The sequence below is a fragment of the Naegleria gruberi genome (genome assembly GCF_000004985.1).
Source record: "Naegleria gruberi genomic scaffold NAEGRscaffold_85, whole genome shotgun sequence".
Taxonomy (NCBI): domain Eukaryota; phylum Heterolobosea; class Eutetramitea; order Acrasida; family Naegleriidae; genus Naegleria; species Naegleria gruberi.
The window spans coordinates 144431-170554 of NW_003163242.1; the positions used below are offsets into that span (position 1 = coordinate 144431).

Here is a 26124-nt window from a genome sequence, read left to right on the forward strand (position 1 = left end):
TGTTTCCTCACTCATTCCGATCCATTTAAAATTTAATCAATTTAATACTTTTCATCAAATCATGATGATGAAATTTATTACTACTCATCATCTAATTGATGATCATCAGATGAATGAAAATAATTCTTTTAAAATTGTGGAATTAAATTTAATGAACATGTATATTAAAAAGGAAAATATTCATTTATTATATGAACACATTAATGTATTGAAATGTTCATTAACGAGTTTGAGTTTACCAAGACTTTTACCGAGAGATGTTTTGGAGAAAATTTCAGAAATTGAAATGGAACACTTGACACAATTAATGATTGATGGATGTGAAATGAATTTAGATTGTACATTATTTTGTAAATTTAAATTAAAACAATTGAGATTAACAGAGATTATAACAGTGGAAGCATTTTCTGCTCTTGCAAAAAATGAAAATTTGTACAATTTAACAAGTTTAGACTTGTCTATTTCTCAATCTACCGTTGAAAGCATTGAAATATTGAGTAATAGTTTAATATTTAGTAATTTAACATGTTTAATTATGGAGCATAATCATATAGATGATGAAATGGTTAAAATTCTAACAAAATGTAAATATTTATCAAAAATAAGGAAATTGAATTTATTTGCAAATGATATTGGAAATGTTGGACTACTCCACATATCATCTTGTGAATATTTGAGGCAATTAAATCATTTAGATTTGAGGAGAAATTCATTTACTGATATTGGAATCGGCTATTTGAGTAATAGTTCAAATATGCAAAATTTAGAATATTTGGATTTGAGTAGAAATGTATTGAGTGGTGATAGTGCTATATTATTATCAAATAGTCAATATTTAACAAATATTAAATCAATTAATCTAACTTCTAATAGTTTAGGATATTCATGCGTTAAGGAAATTTCTAAATTTAAACAATTGGAAGAATTGAAATTATGTAATAATGATCTCAACCAAGAATCCATGGAAATTATTTCCAAATCCTTCACAAAATTGAAAGTTTTAGATTTGAGTGATAATCCAATTATGGAAGGTGCTTCGCATCTTCAAAATTTACCAAATTCCAATTTAATTCATTTAGATCTATCGCTTTGTAAACTTCCAATCAAATGTATTGTTGATTTATCAATGAGTGATTCTATATTGAATGTAAAGAAGCTATATTTGGGATTTAATCAAATTGGAGATGAAGGTGTCATGTTAATTTCGTCTAGTCTTTACAATCTCACTCATTTGTTTCTTCCATTTTCGAATATTACATCAAGAGGTGTAAAATATTTATGTGATGGAGTGTTGGATAGAATTGAATTGTTGGATTTGGCAAATAACATGATAGGAAATGAAGGATTGACCTACATTTCACAATGTAATAATTTTTCCTATTTGGAATATCTATATTTGGATATTAATATTTTAATAAGTGATTTGAGTGAATTATTGTTTGTGAATGGAAATTTACAAAATTTAAAACATATTTCAGCTAGAAAATGTATGATTGTTAAATTAATTGAGAAATCTGATGAAAATATTTCTTTGCCATTATTGGAATTTCTCGATATTTCAAAGAATAAGTTTGAGAAGAGTGAACTTTCTAAATTAATGAAGAAAACTTCAATTCTGCCTTGTACTCTTTCTCTAGTCATTTTGTATTAAGGTTTTTTCAGAACTATGTTTTCGATCTTAATATTTTTTTTAGTATTATTTAGCATTGCACTGCAAGCCATAAACTTATTCATCATGTGGATTTTATAAAGATTTATCATTGCTTTCTGTGATAATTATTGCTCAGCTCTTTCAAATCATTCAAGGCTAATCCGAATGACAAGATGGAAATAATCCTTATGGCGATCAACCAGAATCTGTCTATCCTGATATCTGCTCAAATTTAATTCTTCATGATTAAATGCAATATCTTTTCACAAGGGATGAATCAATTTCAACCTTGAATAATATTTTGAAGAGAAAGCTGTGAGTAATTCTTTCATCGTTAACAAAGTGTATTGATGAATGATTACACAACAATGCACTAATGCAGAACATGAAATCTTCCTTAAGGAATGGAGATGCATCAGAAAATGCATACTCATAGGAGAGTATGGCAGCCTTGACAATGTCAGGATTACTTTTCAATCTTGGAGAGGCAAATTTGAGTGCCATTCCACTATTCTTACATGCCGTCATGATTACTTCAAAATCATCACACAGTGGAGGGTCTGCATATTGTAATGTGTATGGATAATGTTTCACAGCATGAAGTAGCAACTCTCTGTCAGTAATTGTACTTGGATATTTGTTGAAAAAGTCGGCACTCTTTTCAACAGATGACCAAATCAATTCCTTGTCGGCTCTTAGACTTTCTGGAATGACATCCAGGTGATCGGTTCCATATTTTTTAACAATCATCATAATTAGCTCTCTATCATTTCTAAAGGATGAATCAAGGAACTTGAATAGGCATGGATTATTCTCCACAATTTCAAAAATTAAATTTCTATCCAATTTCAACTCTGGAGTTAAAAACTTGTAGGCATTTGGTGAATATTTAAGAACCTTTTTTAGGAAATCCAAGTCCTTGACTAATTCAGGGTTCAGAAACTTTGTTCCTTCATTTGGTTTGTATTTTATGTATGCCAACAATACTTCCTTGTCGTTTCTGATATGTTTAGGCAATTTCTTATATTCTATAGCATTAAAAACTTGCATGACAACTTCTTTATCATTCCACAAATCCTCAGAGAGTTCATAAATAGAAACTTCAAATTCTGGTACCATTTTAAGTATTAATGATCTATTACTGGATATTCTTCTTTCTATTTCATCAAAGACATGTCTTGGGTGCGATGATAAGTGAGCTCTTATTACTTCTTCATCATCCCACAGTTGATGATCTGTAACTTGGCTTAGAATAAAATCATGATCTGATGAATCTGAAACCCGTAGACAACTCAGCAAAATTTCTCTATCATTGAAGCATGATTTTTCTAAATAATAAATAGATGACCCATTTCTGGCTATGAGTGTTTTAGCTACCTGTTTGTAGTGTGGATATTCTAGTGGAAGACAAGATAAAGATAAGTTTTTTTCCATGGCAACTTGAACTAGTTCATCAAAAAATGGCAGGTCAACTGGAACATATTTAAGATGATTACTATTTCCAGAGATTGCTTTCAATAAAATATCATAATCCAGGGCATGTTTGGTATTTTTGATATGACCATAAGGATGGTTCTCCAACACGATCAATAACAAATCCTTTCTTTCACATATCAAATCACTAGGAAGATAAGAAAGTGATATTCCACTCTTCACACACTCCTCAATAATGTCCAAATCTAGTGATTTGTAAACACCTGCTTTTAAGTAATTCAACTTTCCATGTTGTGCCAATTCCAAAACAATTTCCTTATTATCCTTAATTTCTGGATAAAATATGCCAACATTCAGTCCGTTGGACAAACAAGCTGCGATTCTAATATCAATGTCTCTTTTCAATTCATTTGGAAGATAATCGAAAATATAACCATAAACACTGAGAGCTAACAGGGCAATATCCTTTCTCGTTTTTAAATGTTCGGGTATTTTGGAATAATTGAACCCATCCGATTCAATTGCTAGTTTGACAATTGTTTCATCATTTTTCAATCTTTCAGAAATAAATTCAAATCCACTAAAATACTTTTTTGAACATGCCATTAATACAATTTCTCTGTCATCTCTCAATCTTTCAGAACAGAATTGAAACGCCAATGGTGCATGTTTAATGGCCAACTCGACCACTTGTCTATCATCTTTCCAATGACTTGGAGCATATTTCAATACGTATGCGTTATGGGATACTAGCAATTTAATGACATGTTTGTAGTAATTGACCATATCCCATCACATCGTCCCCTTCCATACAGAGTGGAAACAAATCCTTCTCCAATTCGGTGAGTGATTCCACTTCAGATAAAACCTTTTCATGAGTGAAGAGAAATTTAATGTACTCTCGGAGGGGAAATATCTTTAGAAGGAGCTTGGTTTCTTGAATGTATTTTGAACGGAGGAGGAAACAACGAGGTGTTTCATCCAGAAGGATTCTCACTGCAGGTTGTATTATTTGAACTAGAGACATTTTTTGAATCAAAAAGTTTAATTCAGATCTGAAATTTACACTCCCAAATTCAGTTCAATTCTAAAATCCATTATTGTTATTATTGTATGAAATTTGAGTTTTACAATTTACATTACAATAATATGCTAATAGTAACAATCGTCAAAAATATCATCTCCATCAAGTTCCTCAACTTTCTCAATACCATTTGTGAATGTGAATGGTTTCTTGTTTGCTCCACTCTCATCATTTCTTGAAGAGTAGAAATAATCTTGGATATTAAAGAGTTTACGTTTGTGAGTCATAGCATATGAAGCCATAAATTTCACAATATTAATTGGATCATTTGTACCATTTCCTAATATTTTCCCAATCATTGATAGATATTCTGATTCAACATTATTGGTGGGCTCATCAAATCTACTCTTTTCAGAACAGTTTTGATAAATGTAAACTGAATCTTTTGGATTATTGAAATAACATTCGAGTCCAACATCAACAAAATCATCATCTCCAGTATAGTTTTCACATTCATATTTCAAAGAAAAGAACTTGTACTTTTCTTGGAGACTTCCTCTGATCCTTATATCAAATTCAACTTTTTCATAACAGTTCTCCTCATTAAAAATTCGAACAACAGTCACAGGAGAACACCAAGTAACATTTTTGAAAGCTGGTGATGGAGCTTGAAGAGTTTTAGCTATCCTTGTTGATGATAAATTGTTGGCAGAGAATCGCACAAACTTCAATATTGAATTAATTGATTTTTTTGGGATTTTACACATCTTATCAATTAGATCTGAGGCAAATTGGATTCCTTTCTTGCTTGGAACATTTTCGCACCACCCAAACTTATCAACCCTCTCTAGTATGTTACAGCCAGGTGCTTTTGTATATGCTTCAATCAATGATTGATAAATTGTATCCATATTCTTCTCTGGAAGCAGAGTTTTAATTAATGCTTGTATATTTCCCCTAACACCGAAGGCAGTTGTTTTCAATACAGCATCTAACCCACATTTGTCAATATCTATTTCTTCCAAACTGGCTTTTTCATAATGAATAAGAACTCTATTATTACATGAAATGACAAATGTTGAAAGTAAGTGATTAAAAGATCGAAAAGTAGCATAATCTATCTTGATCAATAAATACTGATTCGAATCTCTTACAAGGAGTTTCTTAATTGAGGAAGTGAATGAAGAATTTCCTGTTTTAACAACATTAAAGCAAAATAAGCTTCCTAAATTCTTGTCTATCATTATATTTTCCTTAATTTCCTTGTCCAAAATTGCAATTTCAGCATTTAATCTATAACATATTCCAAGAAAGAAGTTTCTCGTATCTACCTCTGAAGTAAATTCTCTACATGCTTCTTTCATTAACATTGCAATCTTTCTTGATTGATAATGATATAAAAAATTATCCCCATCCATAATATTCCTAATTGATGTACAAGTTGCATACAATGAACATTGTGTATCCAAAGAGGAAAAACTACAAATTTCGTCCAAAATTCCTAATTCCATCGGAAAACATTTTGTCATCATTGAATTATTAGCTGCTGCTGCGGATGACACTGCAGAGGAATTCAATAATGGAGTTGGTGATGATGATTCATTAGAGATCTTTGCAATTTTTTGCCCTTCATATCCAGAGTTAGATTCAGCCTCTGATGATGTTCTTTTCATTTTTTTTTTATTGTTTATTTCCAGATAACACACAACATTCTCGACATTCTTTGATGTTCCAATTTCAATTTGATTGTAAACAAGAGTAAAAAAATTGAAGATGAGTTGAAAATCTATTTGTGTTAATATAGATTGAAGTAAATAATGGTGATTTAAAAAACACTAATATTAGAATGAATATTAAAAAACCAATTCAAAGAAAATGTACTCACTGCACCAACACACTACTCAAGATGAATGTAATGATCATTCACATTCTGATACCTTCTTCGATGATAATAGTACTATTGAGTCATTGCTCAATGATGATTTGTTTTCACACCTTGCTGGCAATACTCAAGCACCATCAGAGAGTGGAGTTTCTAATTCTTGTCATGATTTTGAAGATGATAACGATGATAATGAACGAGTTGACAATGAAGAAGAAAGTATGCCACCTTGTAAACACCTAACACCAGATGCAAAGAAGGAGAAGGAGGAATTTGTTGCTAGAAAATTAACAGAAGAGGAAATTCCAATGGAAAGAACAATATTTTGCAGTAATTGTACTTCATGCACTTCATGTGTCTGTCAGAAGAATAAGCTTCCCTGTACAGTTAAATGTGCATGTCAAATTAAATGTAAAAATTTGAGAAAAGAAGTACTAACTGATAATTGGATTCAACACAAAACCTTACCAGAAAGAAATATTGAAAGTCCACTAATAGTTGGTCCAATTAATGTGAAACAAGATTTATCCATAAAGGAATCATTTCAATTGATTTGGACACCTGATATTATAGAACACATTTATGAGAGAACCAATAGAAAGTTTGAATATTGGCAAATTTACTCAGATGAGATTAAAATGTATAAACTTGCAATTAAAGACAAATCCAAAAAGAGAAAGAGAATGAACAATAACACTAATCCATCTGAATCCATTGAATTATGTTCAGATATCGAATATGATCAGCCAGTTAGAACTCCAAAAAAGATATTTCCTGATTTTGATGAATATTTCACAAAATGTAAAACTGAAAACAAAATATTAGAAGAAAAGTTTTCAAGAAAGCAAATTACTAACTTTTTAAATATTTCTATATTGATGAATACTACATGTAAAATTCCAAACATTTGCAATTATTGGACAATATCAGGACTTGATGCAGCCCTTTATGGAAATGGAATATTCAGATATTTAATGAGTAGATCAATGTTTAATCAAATCAAGCAGAATTTAACATGTGACTCTGATTTTTTGGAAATGAGAGTGAATGAGAATTCTAGAAAATTTTGGAAATGTTTCAAAGAAATTTCAGTGGATGAAATAATTGCTCCTTTCAAGGGAAAGATTAGTGACAAACAGTTTCTCCCCACCAAACCTCACAATTATGGATTGAAATATTATACACTATCTGATTGGGTTGGGTATGTTTATGCATTTTGGTTGTCAAAACACGAACATAAATCAGATAAAATTGTTTTAGATCTTATTGAGCATATTGATGATCCACAGAATCATATTTTAGGTGTCGACAATTATTATGGATCATTAAATTTAGCAAATCAATTATCAGAAAAAGAATGGAATTATGTCATGACAGTGAGGGCTAATAGACCAACATTTCTTTTCAGTGATGGATTGTTGAAACATCTCAAAAGAAGCAAAACTAAAAAGTGGACTCAAGCTGTCCATAAAAACAATCACATGGCTGCTGTTTCTCTCAATGATCACAAAAAGGTTAATTTTTTAACTAATTTGGGAAGTAATCAAACATTTCATTCACAACCACTTGTTCAGAAATATGAAAGAATGGGTTGTGTTGAATTGTCTGGAATCAATCTTTACAAAATGGATGTTCCCTTCGAGGTAAATAATTGGAAAATCATCCATCTCTTTGAAGTTCTACGTATAGCTCTCGTTAATCAATATTTAATTTATAAGCATGTTAGAAACTTAACTAATTTGACCCTCAATGAATATTTGCAAGAGGCAACATTATCTCATTGTGAATCCACCAACCCAAATTTCAAAAGAACAATACATTTCCCATCCAGTGTCAAAACTCGTGGACTTTGTGAGCATTGTAAGAATTTTCATTCTCTCACTCCTATCAAATGTCCTGCTTGTAATTCCTACCTTCATCAAAAGTGTTTTGTAGATTTTCACCTTAAAAAACACATTTATTATTAAACAATTAAATCAAAGATATTTAGATTTCAATAAAGTATTGAATCTTAATACTTTTTGCCATCAAAACCTTCAGTTTAAGCGACTAGAAAATAGGGGGAACCTTTGCCAATTTTTCAATACCAAACAAAGGGATAAAAACAGTTTAATAAGTATTAAGTTATTTAATAAAATACTTTTAAGCAATCAAGATCTTGTTTTCAATCTATGACTAAGAAAAAGACTACAGCACCACAGGTTCCCAAGTTGTCTCCAACCTCAGTACTGATGTGGCTCGACGATGCTTAACTTCTCAAATCGGACGGGATGAGGTGCATGAATCGTGATATGGCCGTAGCCATTTCCTATCATTAAATCTTAATTTTGAATAAGAATATTACTGATTTTTAAATCTAATGTTTTCGTCTATGAATTCTATCTATTCTAACAATATTCTTTTCAATTTACAATTAAGACGGGAAGCCTGCCAGGAATATGGCGACAATCCCGCTACAGTCTTTGACTGTATGAACAGTGAAGGCAACGATCTTGCGATAGTTGGTTTGTTCAATTTGGTTGAGGAAATTAAGAAGATAACTGGCCTACTATTTATTTGTTGGCAATTAGCAAAGTTCTTCTTAAATTTTGGTTTGATTCTTTCACAAGATCAAATTTTGAATGCTATTGGTAAACCAGTCTTATCATTTGTTGTTGCAGATTTCGAAGATTCTGATATGGAAGAAGTTTATCCAAACGAACCAGTTTCTTTGAAGGAAGGAGAAATTTTCAAATTGTATGGTAAAATCAAAAACTCTGGAAAGGAAACAGCTAAGGTTGCTGTATCTTTCAGATATGGTTCAAAGATTTATCACATTCAAGAACTTGATATTCCAACAAGTTAACCGAGTTGATACAAATAAACGGTGAGACGGGCAACGGGATGAACGGGATTCAGGCCGTTTCTTATTCTAAACGGGAGATTCTCTCCGCTTAATACTACAAGCTGGCAATTCAAATATGGAGAGAGAGCTTAGTAACATTAATAAAATGAATGAGACATAATTACTTTTTGAATTTTCCTTTTATATTTGAAACTTTGACTCTGCTTACTTTCAATTGTTTGTTTAATATGGCTTGCTTGACTGAAGAATAAGCAATAACTAACACATCCAAACATCACCAAATTGGTCTGACTGGATTTTGAAGAAAAAATATTTCAACATCTAGTACGTGATGTACTTTGATGATTTACGGAGTGGTTTCACATCTTTATACCACAATAATTTCAGCCCTTCATCTATACATCATCTATATAATAGTAGTAATAATGATTTTTATTGGAAAATTATCATCATGAAATTAGAAATCATTTTTCATCATGGAAAAATTGATGTTGGTGATACCATCATCTGATCATTCACCAACCATCATCAATGATATTTTCCATCGATATAATAATAGTATTTAGTTATGATAGGGAAAGGTATGTGTGAAATTTGAAAATACACATGTATACTACCCATCATGTACTTCACCAAATCAAAAAGTTTCTTCTAGTAGTACTATTTAAATTGATAATAAACATCATATTTATTATAATTTATTCCTGTTCTTTTGTGTTGGTCAGGTTCCTGTTTGGTTGACTAAGAATTGGTTATTTACTCGCCCAAATTAAATTTCCAAATCGTGCAGCTTTCCCATGTATTAGTAAATATCAAATTAATAATAAATTTCACTTTTTTTTTAATTTTTTATATAAGGCATTCCTTAACACTCTTTTTTTCCCTTAATTCTGAATAACTCTTGGATCAGATGACGAAACTTGAATTTTTTGAATAATTATGGATATATATAAATAATGACAATGCTACTAACTGTAATTGGCATGTTTTATTCTTTGCGAATAAACTTGAAACAAATCTATTCAAAGATTTGCTAATTTGTTAGTTGAAATTACAAAATAAAACAACGAAACTTGAAATGATAACATACATGAATGCACACATCGAGTGGGGAAAGTTTCATGAAATAATAATGTGAAATTTGATCTTGGGAATGAAATCGCTAAGAACAAGTAGATTAAATCCAACAACAAATGGAATCAATTAGAACAATTTTAGAATGTTACTGTGTTATTGAGCTTAATATCCATTCTTAATTCCGTTTCTTACTTCAGACTGCCCCGTTGGACAGTTTCTTACTTGAGGCGGATTCCGTGAGACTGTGTGTTCCGTCACTCCGTTTCTTAGTATTCACTCAGTGTCCTAACAATGTTCCTGAAGAGGCTGCCATGCCAACTTTGTGGGCTCAACAAAAGATTGACTCTCTCTCTGCATTCCCTCAACTGTGCACAAGAAGCTAAAGATAAGCAAGAAAAGGAAAAGTTAGAAAGAATTATTAGTATGTGGAAGGAAAGAGTTAATTGGCATAAGACTGACTTTAAATTACCTGAAGAAAAGCCAGAAAAGGAAAAGAAAAAGTTGGCTGCAATGGATGACTGTATTTCTGAATCTCTCTCTGTACAATCCTCTAGTTTGGATCGTTGTTGTAGATGTGAGGAGAATAGAGAATGTTGCAGACGTTCTTGTGCACCATCTCCAAGTTGTGCTAGAGGTTGTTGTTGTCGTTCTGCTAGTCCTTCTTTGAGTTGTTCAGATATCAGTTCAGGTCCACCACCACCTTCTGGAGGTGCAGGTAGTCCACCACCTCCTTCTGCTAAGTCAACAGCCTCTCAAGAAGAACCTAGTGTTGCTGGTACCATTCCATCTGGTAATTCATAAGAAACATCAGTCAGTGCCTTTTCATTTTCCTGTTCAAAATCCAATGCAACATAGCAAATATTATGCTTAATATCTGTCATGACATCTGTTGGATGCTCTGCAAAATATGGTATTTTACATCCAACAAATGCTTGAACCAAATATTCAGTAATTTCCCTTCCAGCAAAATTCCAACTTGAAATGGCATGTGTCAAGGCATATCCTTCATAGACAGGAACAGCTCTTGATACCATCTCTCCCAAATCCAAAACAATTCCACTTGTCTTGCCAGATGCAAACAATGCCAACACTCCTTGCATTGCCACATAAAAATTTGATATATTAAACTCCTCAAACACGATCTGCGTCATCCTCTCTCTATTACACTTTGGTTCCCTCACTGCTTCACTCATCAAGATTGGATGTAATTCTGGCCTGCATCTCAATTCTTCATAAATGGTTTGTCTCCAAACTAGTTCCATATCAGATATGTTGGTAATGACACAATGTTCAATTGGATATTTCAATGTACAGATACCTCTCTTAGCAATGGCTTCATCACCAACTACAGTGGTGCTTGTTGATTTCTTGTGATGGCCAACTATGGTTGGAAAGATTGATGTCGGAGTATTGTCTTGTTCATTTGCTATTCCTACTTTCATATTACAAGATCAGTAAATAAATATCTCAGTTTAGTTTCTGAATAAAAAGTTGAAACCCAGTGTCAGGACTTGAACCTGAATTATGTGATTTGGACTTGTTGTTTAAGTATCGTCAGATTCACATGTCTTTCATTAGACTACACAGGGTTGAGTGGAATTGTTTTTTGGGTTTGATGTGTTGGCTGTGTTCAAGGATTATGAATCAGATTTTTGGTTTCAATGAATTAACATTTTCCAAATTTACCTTTCAAAGTTTGTTAAAAATCGGATTTTTGTGGCTTAATAATATCAGAGTTGTTTCTTAAGGAATGAAGAAATGTTGTTTACCCCCGATTATTTCGTAATTTTCTGACAACCATACGCCCCTAAATGAAAAGATAGATTTCTGCACCTCCTTCACCACCTCAAACTATAATTCATGTCTCTTCCCCATCGTTTTCGGTTGTTTTAAAAAAAAGACAAAAAATAACTTGAAACCTCACTCCTTACCATTATTAAGCATTTTTCATCATTATCACACCATCAAAAATGTTGAACACCCACTAGTAATGTTCTTCTACATGGTTTTATGTAGAAACCATCTAAAATTCATCTTCACTAGCCCAAAAAATTCATTTCCTCTGTTGAAGAATATTTTCTGGTTTCTTTTTTTCTGTTCGGATTACAATTAAAAAAATGTCTACAAATGCTACCAGGGCACAACTGTTTAATCCTTTTGGTGTTTTTGTTTCATCAAATAATGAAGTTTACATTGCTGATTTTTGTAATCATGCAGTTAGAAAAATATTAGAAAATGGAAATATTGTGACAATTGCAGGAAATGGAACTGCTGGATTCAGTGGTGATAATGGTCCTGCAACAAATGCACAATTTAATTATCCTTCTAGTGTTTTTGTTTCATCAAATAATGAAGTTTGCATTGCTGATTTACATAATCATAGAATTAGAAAAATATTAGAAAATGGAAGTATTATAACAATTGCAGGAAATGGAACTGTATGGATTCAGTGGTGATAATGGTCCTGCAACAAATGCACAACTGTATAGGCCTTCTACTGTTTTTGTTTCATCAACTAATGAAGTTTATATTGCTGATTATAGCATAATCAAAGAATTAGAAAAATATTGGAAAATGGAAATATTGTGACAATTGCAGGAAATGGAACTTATGGATTCAGTGGTGATAATGGGCTTGCAACAAATGCACAATTGTATAATCCTTGTACTGTTTTTGTTTCATCAAATAATGAAGTTTATATTGCTGATCATACAATCAAAGAATTAGAAAAATATTAGAAAATGGAAATATTATAACAATTGCAGGAAATGGAACTGATGGATTCAGTGGTGATAATGGTCCTGCAACAAATGCACAATTGTATTATCCTTCTAGTGTTTTTGTTTCATTAACTAATGAAGTTTATATTGCTGATCAACATAATCACAGAATTAGAAAAATATTGGAAAATGGAAATATTATAACAATTGCTGGAAATGGAACTTATGGATTCAGTGGTGATAATGGTCCTGCAACAAATGCACAACTGAATCAGTCCTAATAGTGTTTTTGTTTCATCAAATAATGAGGTTTATATTGCTGATCAACAGTAATCAAAGAATTAGAAAAATATTAGAAAATGGAAATATTGTGACAATTGCAGGAAATGGAACTGCTGGATTCAGCGGTGATTCACCTTTTAATATTATAATGTATCCTCATATTGGAAATAAGTTATTAACTGGAAATAGTAGCTTGTACTCCAAAATAGAATATAATTTGAAAAAACATTCAAGAGATCAATTATTTGGATTTCAAATTTATGGATTCATTCCACTCATTGAAAAAATTTCACCAAAATTTAGTAATATTTTGAAGAATGAAAAGATGCTTTGTTTGATGAGTTCATCACAACAAGAAATTATTCAAAAATTAATTGATTCTTTGCTGTATGATAAGAACAAGGTAAAGTTTAGCAAAGAAGAAGTGTTGGATGTTTTATTCATTTTGGGTTTATTTAAGAATGGTGAATTTATTGATTTGAAAAGATCATTGACAAGTGAATTTGTGAACTCATTCACATTAGAAAATCTTACTTTCAAATGGGAAACAATTGAAAATTTACTCAAAACTTGCAAAGAGGAATTTGGTATTCAAAATTACATTCTCGATCAATTGAATAACCATTGCATTGAATATGCTGCTGTTCAAATGCAAACAAAAGAAGGAAACACTTTATTATCGACTCTTCCAATAATTATGAGAAATGCTACTGCCATATTTCCAAAAATGATCATTACTGAACCAACTGCAATTAATATTGAGGAAACAATTGAAAATGAACCACAAACAATTGAATCATTATATGGTGATATGAAAACAAGTGATGTAAAAATCAAAATGGGACAAAACAAATACTTATATTGTCACAAAACTGTATTGAGTTCATCAAGTACATTGTTTAATGCATTATTTGACAGTGGATCTTGTTTCAGTGATTTGAGTGATGATGGAATATTCACACCTGACGAATCAGAAGATTTGGAATTATTGGAAATTGTGATCAAATATTGTTATAGAATTTCAATTGACAAAATTGATGCTGTTAAAATTATTGGATTACTTGATATGGCAATGAAACATGAAATTCAATATCTAATCAATTATTGCAAGAATAACTTTACTCTATCCATTGATAATTACTTTGCTATGCTTGAAGTTTGTGAAAATTTTTTGAATGCAATTTTTGAGAGAGATTCTCAAGTTTAGCATTGTCAACAGAAAACAACTCTTCATAGATCAAAATAGAATTTCCAAATTACCTGAAAAATTTTGGCAAGAAATCTTAAAGCTTTCACAGGACTTTTGAGATTGAGACATGAAAATAATTATAATAATTTATGTGATGCATTGTCATTGACCTTTTACTATTCGAGACGGGACTGTACTCTCTCTCCTCCTCAATAAACAACAATACTTGGTAATGACTCAGCTTCCATTTTCTCTCAATGGTGCGTTTTGAATACAGAGGAAAAGACTAAATTATGACAAATACTTTACATTCTTAAAGCTGTGAAGTAAAAATTGAATCAGATGATGAAAGCTACTTATCCTCTCAAATAAACGAATGTCTTACTGTTTTATTTAAAATGGTATCTAAATTACATAATTAAGCATTCTTGTTGGCTTTCTTCATTTTCATTGTTTCTTCTTCCTTGTTGTTGAATTTGTTGTTGTTGTTGATTGGGAGGGTTATTATTATTGGTAGCTACATACATGGCTCCTAAAGAAACTGCCCCAACAACAGCAAGTGCTCCCCAGAATGAGCCATTTCCTTGGTTAGTAGTAGTGCTTGTTACAGGTACTTCTGAATCCAATCTTGTTGTTTGCTCAAAATGTTCTGGTTCAATGAGATCCTTTGTGTGATCTCTGAGCTCTCCATTTCGGCCATTGTAAACTCCAAATGGTTTGATTGTACCAATCGAATCTATATCCCATTCAAGAATTTCAGTCAAATAGCGAGAGGCATTGTTGCCACATCTCGTAACTTGTTCTCTGAGTTTTTGAAGTTTTCGTTTTTGATTTCTCCAAACCACATCTGGTGAATAGTTAATAGCCATTGATTACTTGAATTTCTGGAATATGAATCAGTTCACATTTTAACTATTAAGATCTAGTTTTCGTATCCCCCAATCTTTCGAATAGTACTGAAATAGACACACGAGTAAATCATATCCAACAAAGAATTTAATCCATTAGTATAATTCATTATCTACTCATAATCAACCAAATAATCAACTAGAATTTCTCTAATACTGGAAGGAAATGATTTTGACATTACAATATTTTCAAAACTTCTTCCAGAGCTGTCTACAAACTTCTTTTTAGATCCTTTTTTTAAGAATTCCAAGAATAAATCAACCCATCCTTGTACATCAAACTTTACAAAAGCATTCAATTGACTTGATATAAAGATGAGAGGATCACAATAAGGTGGTTGAACATTTTCATCAAATACCTTATTAGAAAAATTGAATATTACTTGCACAAGTGTGTGAAACTCAGCCGGTATCCAACAGTCCCCCAATTGACAAGTGGTAATTCTGAAAATTAATGGAATTTCAGGATCATCCTCAATTTTGGAAAGGAGAATTTCAATATTGCTAATGAGTATATACTTTTTATGTCCACAGCCAAGTAGGGCCACACTTGCACTATTAATGATTTGCACAATGAAATCGACATTCAGATAGGGAATATTGTGATATTTCGAATAGGTATCAACCATGTCCAATTTCTTTGTTTCATCAATTTTATCAGTCCTATAAACCAAACAATCGACAAGGAAATTAGGAATTTCAAACCTGTACTCAGCAAGACAATATTCGAATCCATCTGAAATATCAGCAAATAATGAAATTCCAAATTTTCCTATCAAGTAATGACCGAGAAATCTTTGTGGTTTCTCAAAGAGGAATGATTTCAAGGAGGCATCTTTTGAAGTGTCATTCTCAATATGGTTTCTAATAGATTGAACGTTTTTAGGACAATATTTTGAAATAAAATCCAATACAATCTTGAAAGTTTCGAATGTGAATGCATTGAATAATTCTATTGGAATCTCATTTGTTTCAGTAATTAATTGTAATTGATCTGACATTAGTAATGAGCTATCAAAATATTGATAAAATAACTGTACGAATATCATTACCCTAAATCTTTGCAACAATTGACCACTTGCAATTTCTATACTAATCTTTCTTCCTAATTCGAAACTGGCTATTTTATCTTGTTTGAAAACAAGCTTCAAATCATATTTCACTCTCTTCATAAGCATTTCATTGATTGAATTACTTATATGCTGTTTCTTCAAACCATCTTTATGGAAGGAAACTCTTTCATTTAGGAATTCGCTAACTTTCTTCCACTTTCTTTCAAAAGCAACTATTCTATCAATTCTTCTTCCATCTCCTTCACCAAATACTTTTTGAAGAGGGAATCGAATCAATTTCTTCAATTCTTTCCCTTCTCTTCCGATCAATTTTCCTATTACATAACTTTTCAATGATTTGTGATAGTCAATTGATTTTTTCTTGGCATTTGACACTTTCTTTTCATCTTGAGTTATATCATAAAGTAATAATTCTTCAATAACATGATGATCATCACCAAATAATTTTCTATACAATTTCACACAATAACTGGTCAATTTGACATTTGTCATTTCCTTTTCTAAATATGACATAAATAGAGCATGCCAAACACTTTGTGTCAATCCAGAGTGCCAGGTTTTATTTATCAAAATAACTGGTAAAAGCCCATTCAATGGTAAAAATTTCAAGATATGACCAATGCAATCTCCGTAGAGTGATGACATTTTTTGTTGTGAAATTGATCCTTCTAATTGGACATGACAGGTCAATCTCACAAAAAGTTTTACTTTTGTATTTCTTTTATTCTTTGTTCAATAAAGAGATTTTCTCTTCTTTTGATATTGGTAACTCAACTGAATTGTCTCAGAAAATGTTATTTTGTTGTTGAACTTTGAAAGCATAAAGCCATGTTTTAAATTCATTCGTATTTTCCATTCTTGAAAAGGTATCTCTGAGATTTGCCAATATTTCACCTTCAAATACTAAAATCAAATCCTGAATTGTTTGTACAAAAGAATTTGATTCAGTGGATAATTCTGTTTCATTTTGGTCTTGAATTCGTTTCCTTAATATGAAAAAGTTCTTTCTGCAAGTGCTTGAAATGTTCAATTCGAAAGTAGAGTTTTGATTCAAATAAACTTGTGAAATTTCATCCATCAACTCTATTGAAAGTTTCTTCTTTGATTTTAATTTCAATTCCAATAAAAAAGTGAAAAAGTTGTAATTCTCTAATGAAAGTTCCTTCACACAATATTCTCTAATCAAATCTCTAAAATCCTGATGTTTCAGATAACTCTCCAGTTCACCTTCAATTTGTTGAGATTTGGAACTTTGAATTTTATCAATCAAATATTTAATCACACAAGATCCACCACTCACTAGACAAAACAAGATAAACATGATTAATCTGAAAAAGTAAATAACATGATGATCTGAAATTGCTGAAATGATAATGAGAATTATAATGTTAAAACTGAGAAGTATCATATCTACTCTGATTAAGAATGGATCATCGAAGAATAACATGTATCTCAATCCTTTCTCTTTCCATTTCTTTATGTTTAGTATAAAATCAATGGATATTACTGACAATCCTAATATACATGCAATTCCAATAGATATTCCAGATAAAATGTTAAATACTATATTTGGTGCCAATTCAACTATATAATACATTGCTATATATGGAATGGATATTAAAATATGAAGAAATAATGGAAAAATCAAAGTTATTACTATTCCAAGAATTATTCCACTTAATTTCAATAATGTTGAATTGATATTTTTAGAAAGTGAAAATAATCTATATAAATTATGTAAAAAATATAATCTTAAATAGGTAAAGAAATGAACTAGAATACAGAAATTCAATACAATTCCAGCAATTGCTAATGAAAGATTGAGAACTAACCAAAACATGTCAGAAGTCGCTATTTCAATAATAATAATTGTTAGAGGTAGGTAAGGTGTGATAAGTCGTCGTTTTACAGAAGGTTGCCTTAATGCACCTGTGAAAAATAGAAAGATAAAGTGAATGATGACTATTATAGTTTGAGGAATCAACCAATATTCGATATCATTCAAAACTATTTCAGAACAATATTCGAAATGGCAATTATGACAATTTGATGGAAGGTAGAGTGATTCTAATTGTGAAATTGAAGAGTTTGAGTAAAATCCATAAGTTGATTGTATTTCCTGTTTGATAATATCTTGATTCGTCTTGAAATGTTATTAGAAACAATATTTAAGAAAACCTACTTTGGATAAAATTTTGAAATTATTCCCACAGCTTTTCAAACATTCCAAATCATAATCACTAACCATTTCTCCTCCATATTTCATTATTCGAAATGAATTGAATAAAGGTGGTTCATAATCGAAAGATGTTAAAAGTGATGATGAATTCACACAAGATGGTTGACTAACTGAAATACTTAAATTCAATCCAGTTGCATTTTCATCCACTTGATAAACAGAATATGGATAAAGATCAATAAAGTTAAAGTCAGAAGTTTCGTATAAATGACCAACAGGTGTTCTCTTTCCACTTCCTCTATGATAATTTCTAAACATTTCCAAAAACAAATTCCTCGATGTAATGATCATATCAAAATCTTCTAAAATGTGAAATCTCTGCCCATATCCCTTTACGAAACCATAAAAATTAACAATTCTTTTTTGATTAAAGTCTGAATTAAGTTTCGTCCAAAGTGTTGACATTTTTAGTGATGCTGGAATAAATGCAATATCGAGTAAATTGTGTTGTTTCATTAATGTTGTTACATCTTTTGATGAAGTTAAATTGTAATTTTCTGACACATTTTTCCACACAACAGCTGTCAAGTAATCATTAACATAAACAAGAGATAGTGTCGAATCCAATTGATCAAATGTTTTACTGACAAATGAATGACCATTCACAACACAACAACAAACACAATACAGAAACAATGTAAGCAACAATACCCACTTTAATTTAGCCATTTTTTAATCGACGAAAGGTCAACATGAATATCGAGAATCAAAAGGCCACAAAAAGAAATGTCCTTCTAAAAGGTTCTCGGGAGAAATCATCAACACCTTTCGATAAATTGGGATTACAGCTTTTATGGAGCATCAAATCAGAAGCAATCAAGATCTTGTTTTCAATCTATGACACTAAGAAAAAGACTACAGCACCACAGGTTCCCAAGTTGTCTCCAACCTCAGTACTGATGTGGCTCGACGATGCTTAACTTCTCAAATCGGACGGGATGAGGTGCATGAATCGTGATATGGCCGTAGCCATTCGTACTTCCAACTTGTGTAATATAAACCGATTTGATTCTCCTGGGGTGAGGTAAATAATTCAATAATTTTCATTCTTAGTATAAAAACAACCATCAATTTCAAAATACTTAATCGCAAGGAAATGTTAGTAATGTTATTTGACATTCTGAGCTCCAGTTTCTCCAACAAGTAACAAGGATATTTGTCATCAAATAAGTTACCTGTTTAAAACTCCCATCTATGTTATCGGTTGTAATTGTTTACAATAATTAAAAACTTACAAATTGCTCGCTTAATAATCAAATTAAAACCTCAAAAAAAAACACTCAAAAACAATGATCAACGAACAAAGCAAAGAATTCATTCCAGCCTATGTTCTTGAGGATGCCTGTTTACATTCAAAAGAGCAAGTTGCTGAATTCCAAAGACAGGGCAACCTATACAAATTTGAACCAATTCCTAGGAATGCTGATCTTAGAAAATTGATACAAGAAGGAGCACAATTTGCAATTAAGAGAAAAGACTTGGAAAAGTACCTCTCCATCAACATTGAAGAGGATGATCTTATTAAAGTAAAACATTAAATTTCGGTTAGGGATTTTTAGAGTTTCATCATATGGAAAATAAAGAATTATTGGAAATTTTTTAAGCAATCGATAAATAATTGTTCAGATTTCATTTTAGTGAGTGATTCTTCTCCAATAATAAGAATAAATTCTTCATTTAATTTGAAATAAAATCTGAACATTTTTAATATGCCATCTAGTTGAATAACAGATTGAACCTGAAATAAATCTGGATTAATCCTATCTGTAAATGGTCTTAAAGAAACAATTCTAAATATTACACAATTATATAAATATCCATTATTGTATCCACCATTTAAATCTTCATTAAATTACATCGTTCTTTTTACAGGTACAAAACCTCTTGTAAATCATTTTCATCATATGGAATTGATATGGTGCAATTGAGCTACTCATACCATGACATCATCACTACTTGTAAATTCATAATCAAACAAATTACGTTCCATTTTACAATTCCAACATGACACAAATGCAATCTCCTTAACAATATGTTCCTTATCAATGAAGTTAGAACATTCGAGTTGGGTATTTGAATGAAGTATGTTGAGGCATTGGCTTTGGAAGATGAAACTTTCCAAGAGCATGATGAAGCCTATCTAATCCAGAGGAGAATCACAGTTAAAACAAATAAATAACTTTACAAAAATGTTTTTTTATATTGTTAATATTGGATCAACAGCATTAACTGCACAATATTGTGAATTAAAATTCGTATGATTTTGGCTTGTGAGCACCAGTGGAGCTGTTCAATTTAGCAATAACTTCTTCTTGAGAAAGTTGAGCATGTTCAGAAGCTTGAATATCAATGTGAACAGAGTACTTTTGAGTAACGATGGTCTTATTAGCAGCAACCTTTGATCTCTTCATGGCATTACATTGACTACCAGTCCAAGCAACTAAAACGAATTTAGTTCTTCTAGAATCATCATCAACAGCAACAGCACGATAAATACCAAACTTGACATCAGATGGACCGAATGAACCCAAGAATTCATCCCAATCACCAGTACCAGTGGCATCCATGATCAAACCCGTCTTTTCTGGGACGAAAGTGAACCATTTAATGGATTCAGTCTTCAAGGATTCCCAAGCAGCATCAATTTCTGGAGCAACGTTAGTGGACATTTTGTTCTTGTGTTTTTTTTTGTGTGAAAACAACTTGATGACAGGGATTTATACTTGTCCATTGATGTGTGTGGCAGTTGTTGCTTACACGTGTTGTGGTGAAGAGAAAAAACCTGTCAACGATTGGCTTGCCCGTTAAAAAGATGACATACGTCAAGTTAAAATGTTTGATTGATGAGCAAAATTTTGATTGACAAGTTTGAAAGACAAGCAAACTTTTCCCGCCCAATTAATTTTAACGTGTTAAATTGTGTGAATCATACTCCGTACCTGACTGTTGGCTTTTTCTTATTGAATGTCCATTCATGTTCGAAGACGGCAAATCTGTAGATGAATAGAGTCCTGACATCTTTAAGAATCCATATTTACAGTAAATTAATCTTTAATCTTTATATTGTCATCAACTACTAATAAATGTCAACTAGTAGTAGAAGCAGATTAGAGAGAAGATTATTGTTGAAAGATATAACATTCTATTGATGTGATGGATAAAACTTGACAAAACATCCAATGGCATCTTGTGAAATTTGTAATGGATTGAAACTTGTTTGTAAATATCCTTCAATACTATTGTTAATACTATTGTTACTATTAATACTATTATCACTACTGTTAGTATGTGAAAAAATCATTTCACAATTTAAATTTTCCAAAATTGCAATTCTAGCATTCCAAAATCTACCATGTGAATGTTCAATAATTGGTGCCTTATTAGGATGGTCAATTGATGGTGTATCAATTCCAATAAGGAGAAGATTAGGTAATTCTCTTGATAAATATTCAGCTGCACTTGGATGAAAATGTGCAAAATCATTGGTCCATTCTTGTTCATCACTTGGTTGATTGGATCGAGTCTTGATGATACATCTGAGAATTTTATCTTTTGGAATTTTACTCTTTTCAATTGCATTTCTAAGAATTTCTTCTGAAATTTCCAAATTATTCTTCAATTCTTCCACTAAATTTAATACTAAACAAGCTCCATTATATTGAAGAGTGTGAAAATATTCCACAATTGGATTCTTTTCAAAATGTTTAGGTTGATCAGCATGTGTTCCAGCATGACTATTCGAAAGTATGACATTTCTAGTAACAATACAAACTCCATTACACGAAGATGAAACATCACACGATTGATTCATTAGACATGATGAACACAATGATTTTACATTTTCCTTCTCTAATTTTAATTCCTTCTCTATTAAATCATCCACTGAAATAAATTGAGCATACGGAGTGTAATCATGATATGGAAATGAAGCATATTTAGCACACGGAGAAACAGTCAATTCAATTACATTCCATACTTTAATTGATGAAAGGCTTGATGATTTAAATTCTTCATCAATTTTAATTGAATTTTCAAGTTTGGATTTTAATATTGTACATGGAATATCTAATAATTTGATCCATTCGATCAATATAATGGTGTGTTGTATTGTTGTTGGTATTATTTCAAAGGCTTTGAAAATTTACCTTCAATTTTGCTGGTTGAGTTCATTTATTTTTTTTAATTAATTTTTAAAAGTGTATTCTTTGAATATTATTGGTTATTTATTGATATTCAAATATTTGAATATTATATAATACCAATCAATATATGAAAATTATAAAAACTAACAAATTTGATAATCAATAAACTTTTTTCAATCATTTTTAAATTTTAGCCTTTAAAAAAAATGTTCAAAAATTCAAATACATTTATTCAGCATCATTTACGTTCGATTGCTGTTCATCATAAACAACAAAAATACTATCGATTCGGACTCGGATTAATTCAAAGTAATAATAATTTATCATTAAATAATAATCAATGTAGATATTTTCTGAAGAATATTTTCGGAGGTGATAATAAATTAAAAGAAGAAGTTGAAAAGGAAAGAGAAAGATTATCAAAACATTTGAAAAATGAAAGAGATAATATCCAATCGGAAATTCACAGATATTCTCCTCTTAAAGAAATTAAATCAGTCCTCAAACATAAAGGAAAACTTTTTGTTTCCATGTCAGGACAATTAATTCCACTAGAAAAGAGTACAGTCTTTCCATCACCTGAAGTTATTCTCGGAGATGGTAGAAATAAGGCTGTTATTAAGAATATTAATGGAGAACAAGTTGATCTTGTAAAGAAAATCAAGCAATGTAGAGCAACTTTATTATTTGTGAATTTTACTGAATATGGTTCAAATATGACAAAGGAATGGAAGGAAGCATATGAAGAATTTCAAACTCAATATGAAACTTCTAGCCCATCATCATCTGTAAACAAAACTCAATGTATAGATTTAAGTATTAGCGAAAATTATGTCGTTTCGTGGCTTGAATCTTATGTCACTAAAAATTTAAAATCTGTAGTTCCAGAAAAGATGCATGCCAATACTTTATTAACATTCCTCAAGAATAATAATGAAACTTTCAAATTTAAGGATGCTGTAGAAATTACCAATAGTAAGACATGTTACGTTTTTGTTATTGATCAACAATGTAGAATTAGATGGAGAGGTTGTGGATCACCTGAAGGTAAAGAAAAGGATTTTATGATATCAGCCATTCAACAATTACTCACTCAAAGAATACAATAAAAAATAGGTCAATAAAATTTATTCAATGCTAACAACCTTTGGACCATAACCAACAGTTGTGTGGATCAAATATCTCAATCCATCAGCATCAATCTTAACAGAAGTGGACTTCTTGAATGATTCAACCATTTCAGTATATTGCTTCATTTCAGTAACGAATGGTTCCTTAGAGAAGAATTGTTCTTGATTTGATGGTGGGAAGAAAGCATGTAAAATAGCCAAAAACTTGTTAGTAACTTCCTTGTTAGGGAAGAAGAGAACAGCATTTGGACCAGCATCAAAAGTATAAGCAACCTTCAAATTTTCAACACCATTTCCATCATCGAAAGCATTGAAATCCTTAACCAATTGAACAATTTGGTTAGAAGTTTCATTCATATAATAAATAGCTGGTTCAGTATCAGCACAACAAGCGTGCATATTATCAGAATCATCCATAGTTAATGTAGCAAAAAGATTAAAATCTTTAGTCTTCAAAGCCTTATCCATTTCAATCATTCTTTGTGGAACAATTTCACTAGCTCTAACCTTCAATAATTTAGAAGTAATTACAGATTGTTGCATTCCTGATGTACTTGGAGTGTGTTTTTGTCTATCAGAAACAACACAAACAACAATATTAGTTTGCTTTGAGAAATCATCATGTTCATCCAAAACTTGAATAGCCTTACTTGTTTCATGATCGTGACCCTTTTCCCAAGCAACATATCCTCCGTACAATGATCTACAAGCACTACCACTTCCCAATCTTGCAATAATACTCAAATCAGATTTAACTTCAAATAATTGACCCAAAGCAAAAACTAAACAACAATAACCAGAAGCACTTGATGCTAAACCAGCTGCTGTTGGGAAGTTATTGGTAGAATCAATATGAACATAAATTTCTTGATCCTTGTTTGGACGTTCAGTGTACCATTTAGCTGTAGCTGCTTTACGAATTTCTTGGAAAACTCTTTGAATACGTTTACTTCCTTGAACATCTTCCTTCTTTCCATTCAAAATTAATTCATCACAAGGAAATTCAGTACTAGCTTGAACAGTGGTAGTAGTCTTTAAATCATCTTGGTTAAGAGTAGCAGAGAGAGATGAATTTAATGGAATGTGTTCTGCTTCATTTTCCTTTCCCCAATATTTGATGACGGCAATATTAACAGGACTTGTACAAGTGAATTTAGGTGAAGTGAATGACATTTTTTTTTTAAAGGCTTGGTTGTTAAATGATTAAATTTTAACTTGAGCGAACGTTGCAAGGATGACAAAACGGTGAACGAATTAACAAGCTATTAGGAAGCTAGGCAATTTGATCTTTTTGATGAACAGTCAGTGTGGTGGTAACCTCAGCTTGAAATTAATATCATTAGAAGTAATAATAATAATTTGTAATTGATTCTGCTACAGCATTGAAAGCCTTGTGTGAGGAGAGGCATAGACACTTTGAAGAGAGTTGTGTGATGAAGAATTAAAAGAATCGGAAATAAATAGGAAGAAAAAAAATGTCCAACAATAAACAAGAAGATTTTGATGACCTTGACGATATTCTCGAAAGTAAGTGGTTAGATTCCGATCGGATTAAAATTAAACAATCGGATCAAAATAGATGCTTTAAATGAATTTGATGAAGCACCAAAAACACCATCATCTGAAAAGAAAACATCAGCATCATCACCTGTAGCATCATCTTCTGCTGATGCTTCTTCATCATCAAACTTGGAACCAAATGATATTGATTTGGATGATATTTTACAGAAAACATTTACTCCACAAGAAAAGGAAGTTGTAAATCATTTAACAGAACAAGTGACTAAATTTTTCAATGAATTGGAACAAACTGAAGGAGGTGAAAAGTCTAGTAATTTCCAAAATGCATTACATAATACATTAAATTTATTAAATCAAAATGTAGAATCAATGAATGATACAACAAATACTTCTAATACTGGTAGTAGTAGTGGTGGTGATAATTCAGGAGAAGAAGAACCAGTTGATGAAGGAGCCTTTTCAAATCTTTTACAAAGTATGATGGAAGTACTAATGTCACCTGATATTCTTAGACAACCAATGGAAGAATTAAGAGAAAAATATCCAATATGGTTGGATCAAAATAGAGGAAAAGTTGCTGATGAAGAATATCAACGTATTCAAAAACAATATGATTTATGTTGTAAAATTTGTAATGTTTATGAAACGAGCAAGTATCCAGATGCTATTGATGAATTGATAGAATTAATGAAAGCAATGCAAGAACAAGGTCAACCACCAGAAGAAATTGTTAGTCAATTATCTAAAGCTGAAGGAGGTTCTGAAGAAGAATCTCAAGTTCAAAAACTTTTACAAGGACTCAAATTTACTGATGCTGCAGGAGGTGCTGGTGGTAAAGGAGGTTGTCCAACTCAATAAATTCATTTCTTACAAATTTTATTAGAATGAAACTCATTAATACCTTAATGTAATGAATGCAAGTTTATAAGTTCAATGAACTCTGACTTTCTAATAGTGTTGCCTTGTTATTCTCATTTTCCAGCCAAGTTTTATATTCCTTAATATCA

The 26124-nt window shown here is 31.2% G+C and overlaps 15 protein-coding genes across 15 annotated transcripts; 6 read left to right on the forward strand and 9 right to left on the reverse strand.

Annotated features, from left to right (window-relative positions):
* Positions 1–157: 157 nt before the first annotated feature.
* NAEGRDRAFT_75810 (uncharacterized protein) lies at positions 158–1651 on the forward strand (the record flags this gene model as incomplete). The annotated part of the gene is made up of 1 exon (XM_002669212.1): positions 158–1651. One exon carries the CDS (start codon positions 158–160, stop codon positions 1649–1651), a length of 1494 nt encoding a protein of 497 aa, XP_002669258.1.
* A 246-nt stretch (positions 1652–1897) lies between these two features.
* Positions 1898–3871, reverse strand: NAEGRDRAFT_54340 (uncharacterized protein; the record flags this gene model as incomplete). Its single annotated transcript, XM_002669245.1, has 1 exon — positions 1898–3871. The coding sequence occupies one exon, from the start codon at positions 3869–3871 to the stop codon at positions 1898–1900; it is 1974 nt and encodes a 657-aa protein (XP_002669291.1).
* A 366-nt stretch (positions 3872–4237) lies between these two features.
* On the reverse strand, positions 4238–5782 carry NAEGRDRAFT_54341 (uncharacterized protein; the record flags this gene model as incomplete). Its single annotated transcript, XM_002669246.1, has 1 exon — positions 4238–5782. The coding sequence occupies one exon, from the start codon at positions 5780–5782 to the stop codon at positions 4238–4240; it is 1545 nt and encodes a 514-aa protein (XP_002669292.1).
* A 2679-nt stretch (positions 5783–8461) lies between these two features.
* Positions 8462–8836, forward strand: NAEGRDRAFT_75814 (uncharacterized protein; the record flags this gene model as incomplete). Its single annotated transcript, XM_002669213.1, has 1 exon — positions 8462–8836. The coding sequence occupies one exon, from the start codon at positions 8462–8464 to the stop codon at positions 8834–8836; it is 375 nt and encodes a 124-aa protein (XP_002669259.1).
* Positions 8837–10204: 1368 nt separating this feature from the next.
* Positions 10205–10714, forward strand: NAEGRDRAFT_75815 (uncharacterized protein; the record flags this gene model as incomplete). Its single annotated transcript, XM_002669214.1, has 1 exon — positions 10205–10714. One exon carries the CDS (start codon positions 10205–10207, stop codon positions 10712–10714), a length of 510 nt encoding a protein of 169 aa, XP_002669260.1.
* Positions 10715–12030: 1316 nt separating this feature from the next.
* Positions 12031–14122, forward strand: NAEGRDRAFT_75816 (uncharacterized protein; the record flags this gene model as incomplete). The annotated part of the gene is made up of 4 exons (XM_002669215.1): positions 12031–12351; positions 12457–12566; positions 12641–12907; positions 12964–14122. 4 exons carry the CDS (start codon positions 12031–12033, stop codon positions 14120–14122), a joined length of 1857 nt encoding a protein of 618 aa, XP_002669261.1.
* Positions 14123–14514: 392 nt separating this feature from the next.
* On the reverse strand, positions 14515–14973 carry NAEGRDRAFT_54345 (uncharacterized protein; the record flags this gene model as incomplete). The annotated part of the gene is made up of 1 exon (XM_002669247.1): positions 14515–14973. One exon carries the CDS (start codon positions 14971–14973, stop codon positions 14515–14517), a length of 459 nt encoding a protein of 152 aa, XP_002669293.1.
* Positions 14974–15125: 152 nt separating this feature from the next.
* NAEGRDRAFT_75818 (uncharacterized protein) lies at positions 15126–16730 on the reverse strand (the record flags this gene model as incomplete). Its single annotated transcript, XM_002669248.1, has 1 exon — positions 15126–16730. One exon carries the CDS (start codon positions 16728–16730, stop codon positions 15126–15128), a length of 1605 nt encoding a protein of 534 aa, XP_002669294.1.
* Positions 16731–16869: 139 nt separating this feature from the next.
* Positions 16870–17532, reverse strand: NAEGRDRAFT_75819 (uncharacterized protein; the record flags this gene model as incomplete). The annotated part of the gene is made up of 1 exon (XM_002669249.1): positions 16870–17532. The coding sequence occupies one exon, from the start codon at positions 17530–17532 to the stop codon at positions 16870–16872; it is 663 nt and encodes a 220-aa protein (XP_002669295.1).
* Positions 17533–18240: 708 nt separating this feature from the next.
* Positions 18241–18993, reverse strand: NAEGRDRAFT_75820 (uncharacterized protein; the record flags this gene model as incomplete). Its single annotated transcript, XM_002669250.1, has 1 exon — positions 18241–18993. One exon carries the CDS (start codon positions 18991–18993, stop codon positions 18241–18243), a length of 753 nt encoding a protein of 250 aa, XP_002669296.1.
* A 1511-nt stretch (positions 18994–20504) lies between these two features.
* NAEGRDRAFT_82208 (uncharacterized protein) lies at positions 20505–21005 on the reverse strand. The gene has a single exon (XM_002669251.1). The coding sequence runs from the start codon at positions 20991–20993 to the stop codon at positions 20571–20573; it is 423 nt and encodes a 140-aa protein (XP_002669297.1). The 5' UTR covers positions 20994–21005; the 3' UTR covers positions 20505–20570.
* A 461-nt stretch (positions 21006–21466) lies between these two features.
* Positions 21467–22135, reverse strand: NAEGRDRAFT_75822 (uncharacterized protein; the record flags this gene model as incomplete). The annotated part of the gene is made up of 1 exon (XM_002669252.1): positions 21467–22135. One exon carries the CDS (start codon positions 22133–22135, stop codon positions 21467–21469), a length of 669 nt encoding a protein of 222 aa, XP_002669298.1.
* Positions 22136–22672: 537 nt separating this feature from the next.
* On the forward strand, positions 22673–23588 carry NAEGRDRAFT_88192 (ATP synthase assembly protein Atp10; the record flags this gene model as incomplete). The annotated part of the gene is made up of 1 exon (XM_002669216.1): positions 22673–23588. One exon carries the CDS (start codon positions 22673–22675, stop codon positions 23573–23575), a length of 903 nt encoding a protein of 300 aa, XP_002669262.1.
* On the reverse strand, positions 23569–24769 carry NAEGRDRAFT_59992 (mevalonate decarboxylase; the record flags this gene model as incomplete). The annotated part of the gene is made up of 1 exon (XM_002669253.1): positions 23569–24769. One exon carries the CDS (start codon positions 24767–24769, stop codon positions 23594–23596), a length of 1176 nt encoding a protein of 391 aa, XP_002669299.1. The 3' UTR covers positions 23569–23593.
* A 302-nt stretch (positions 24770–25071) lies between these two features.
* NAEGRDRAFT_75824 (Peroxin 19 (Pex19), putative) lies at positions 25072–25975 on the forward strand (the record flags this gene model as incomplete). The annotated part of the gene is made up of 2 exons (XM_002669217.1): positions 25072–25123; positions 25176–25975. The coding sequence occupies 2 exons, from the start codon at positions 25072–25074 to the stop codon at positions 25973–25975; spliced, it is 852 nt and encodes a 283-aa protein (XP_002669263.1).
* Positions 25976–26124: the final 149 nt, after the last annotated feature.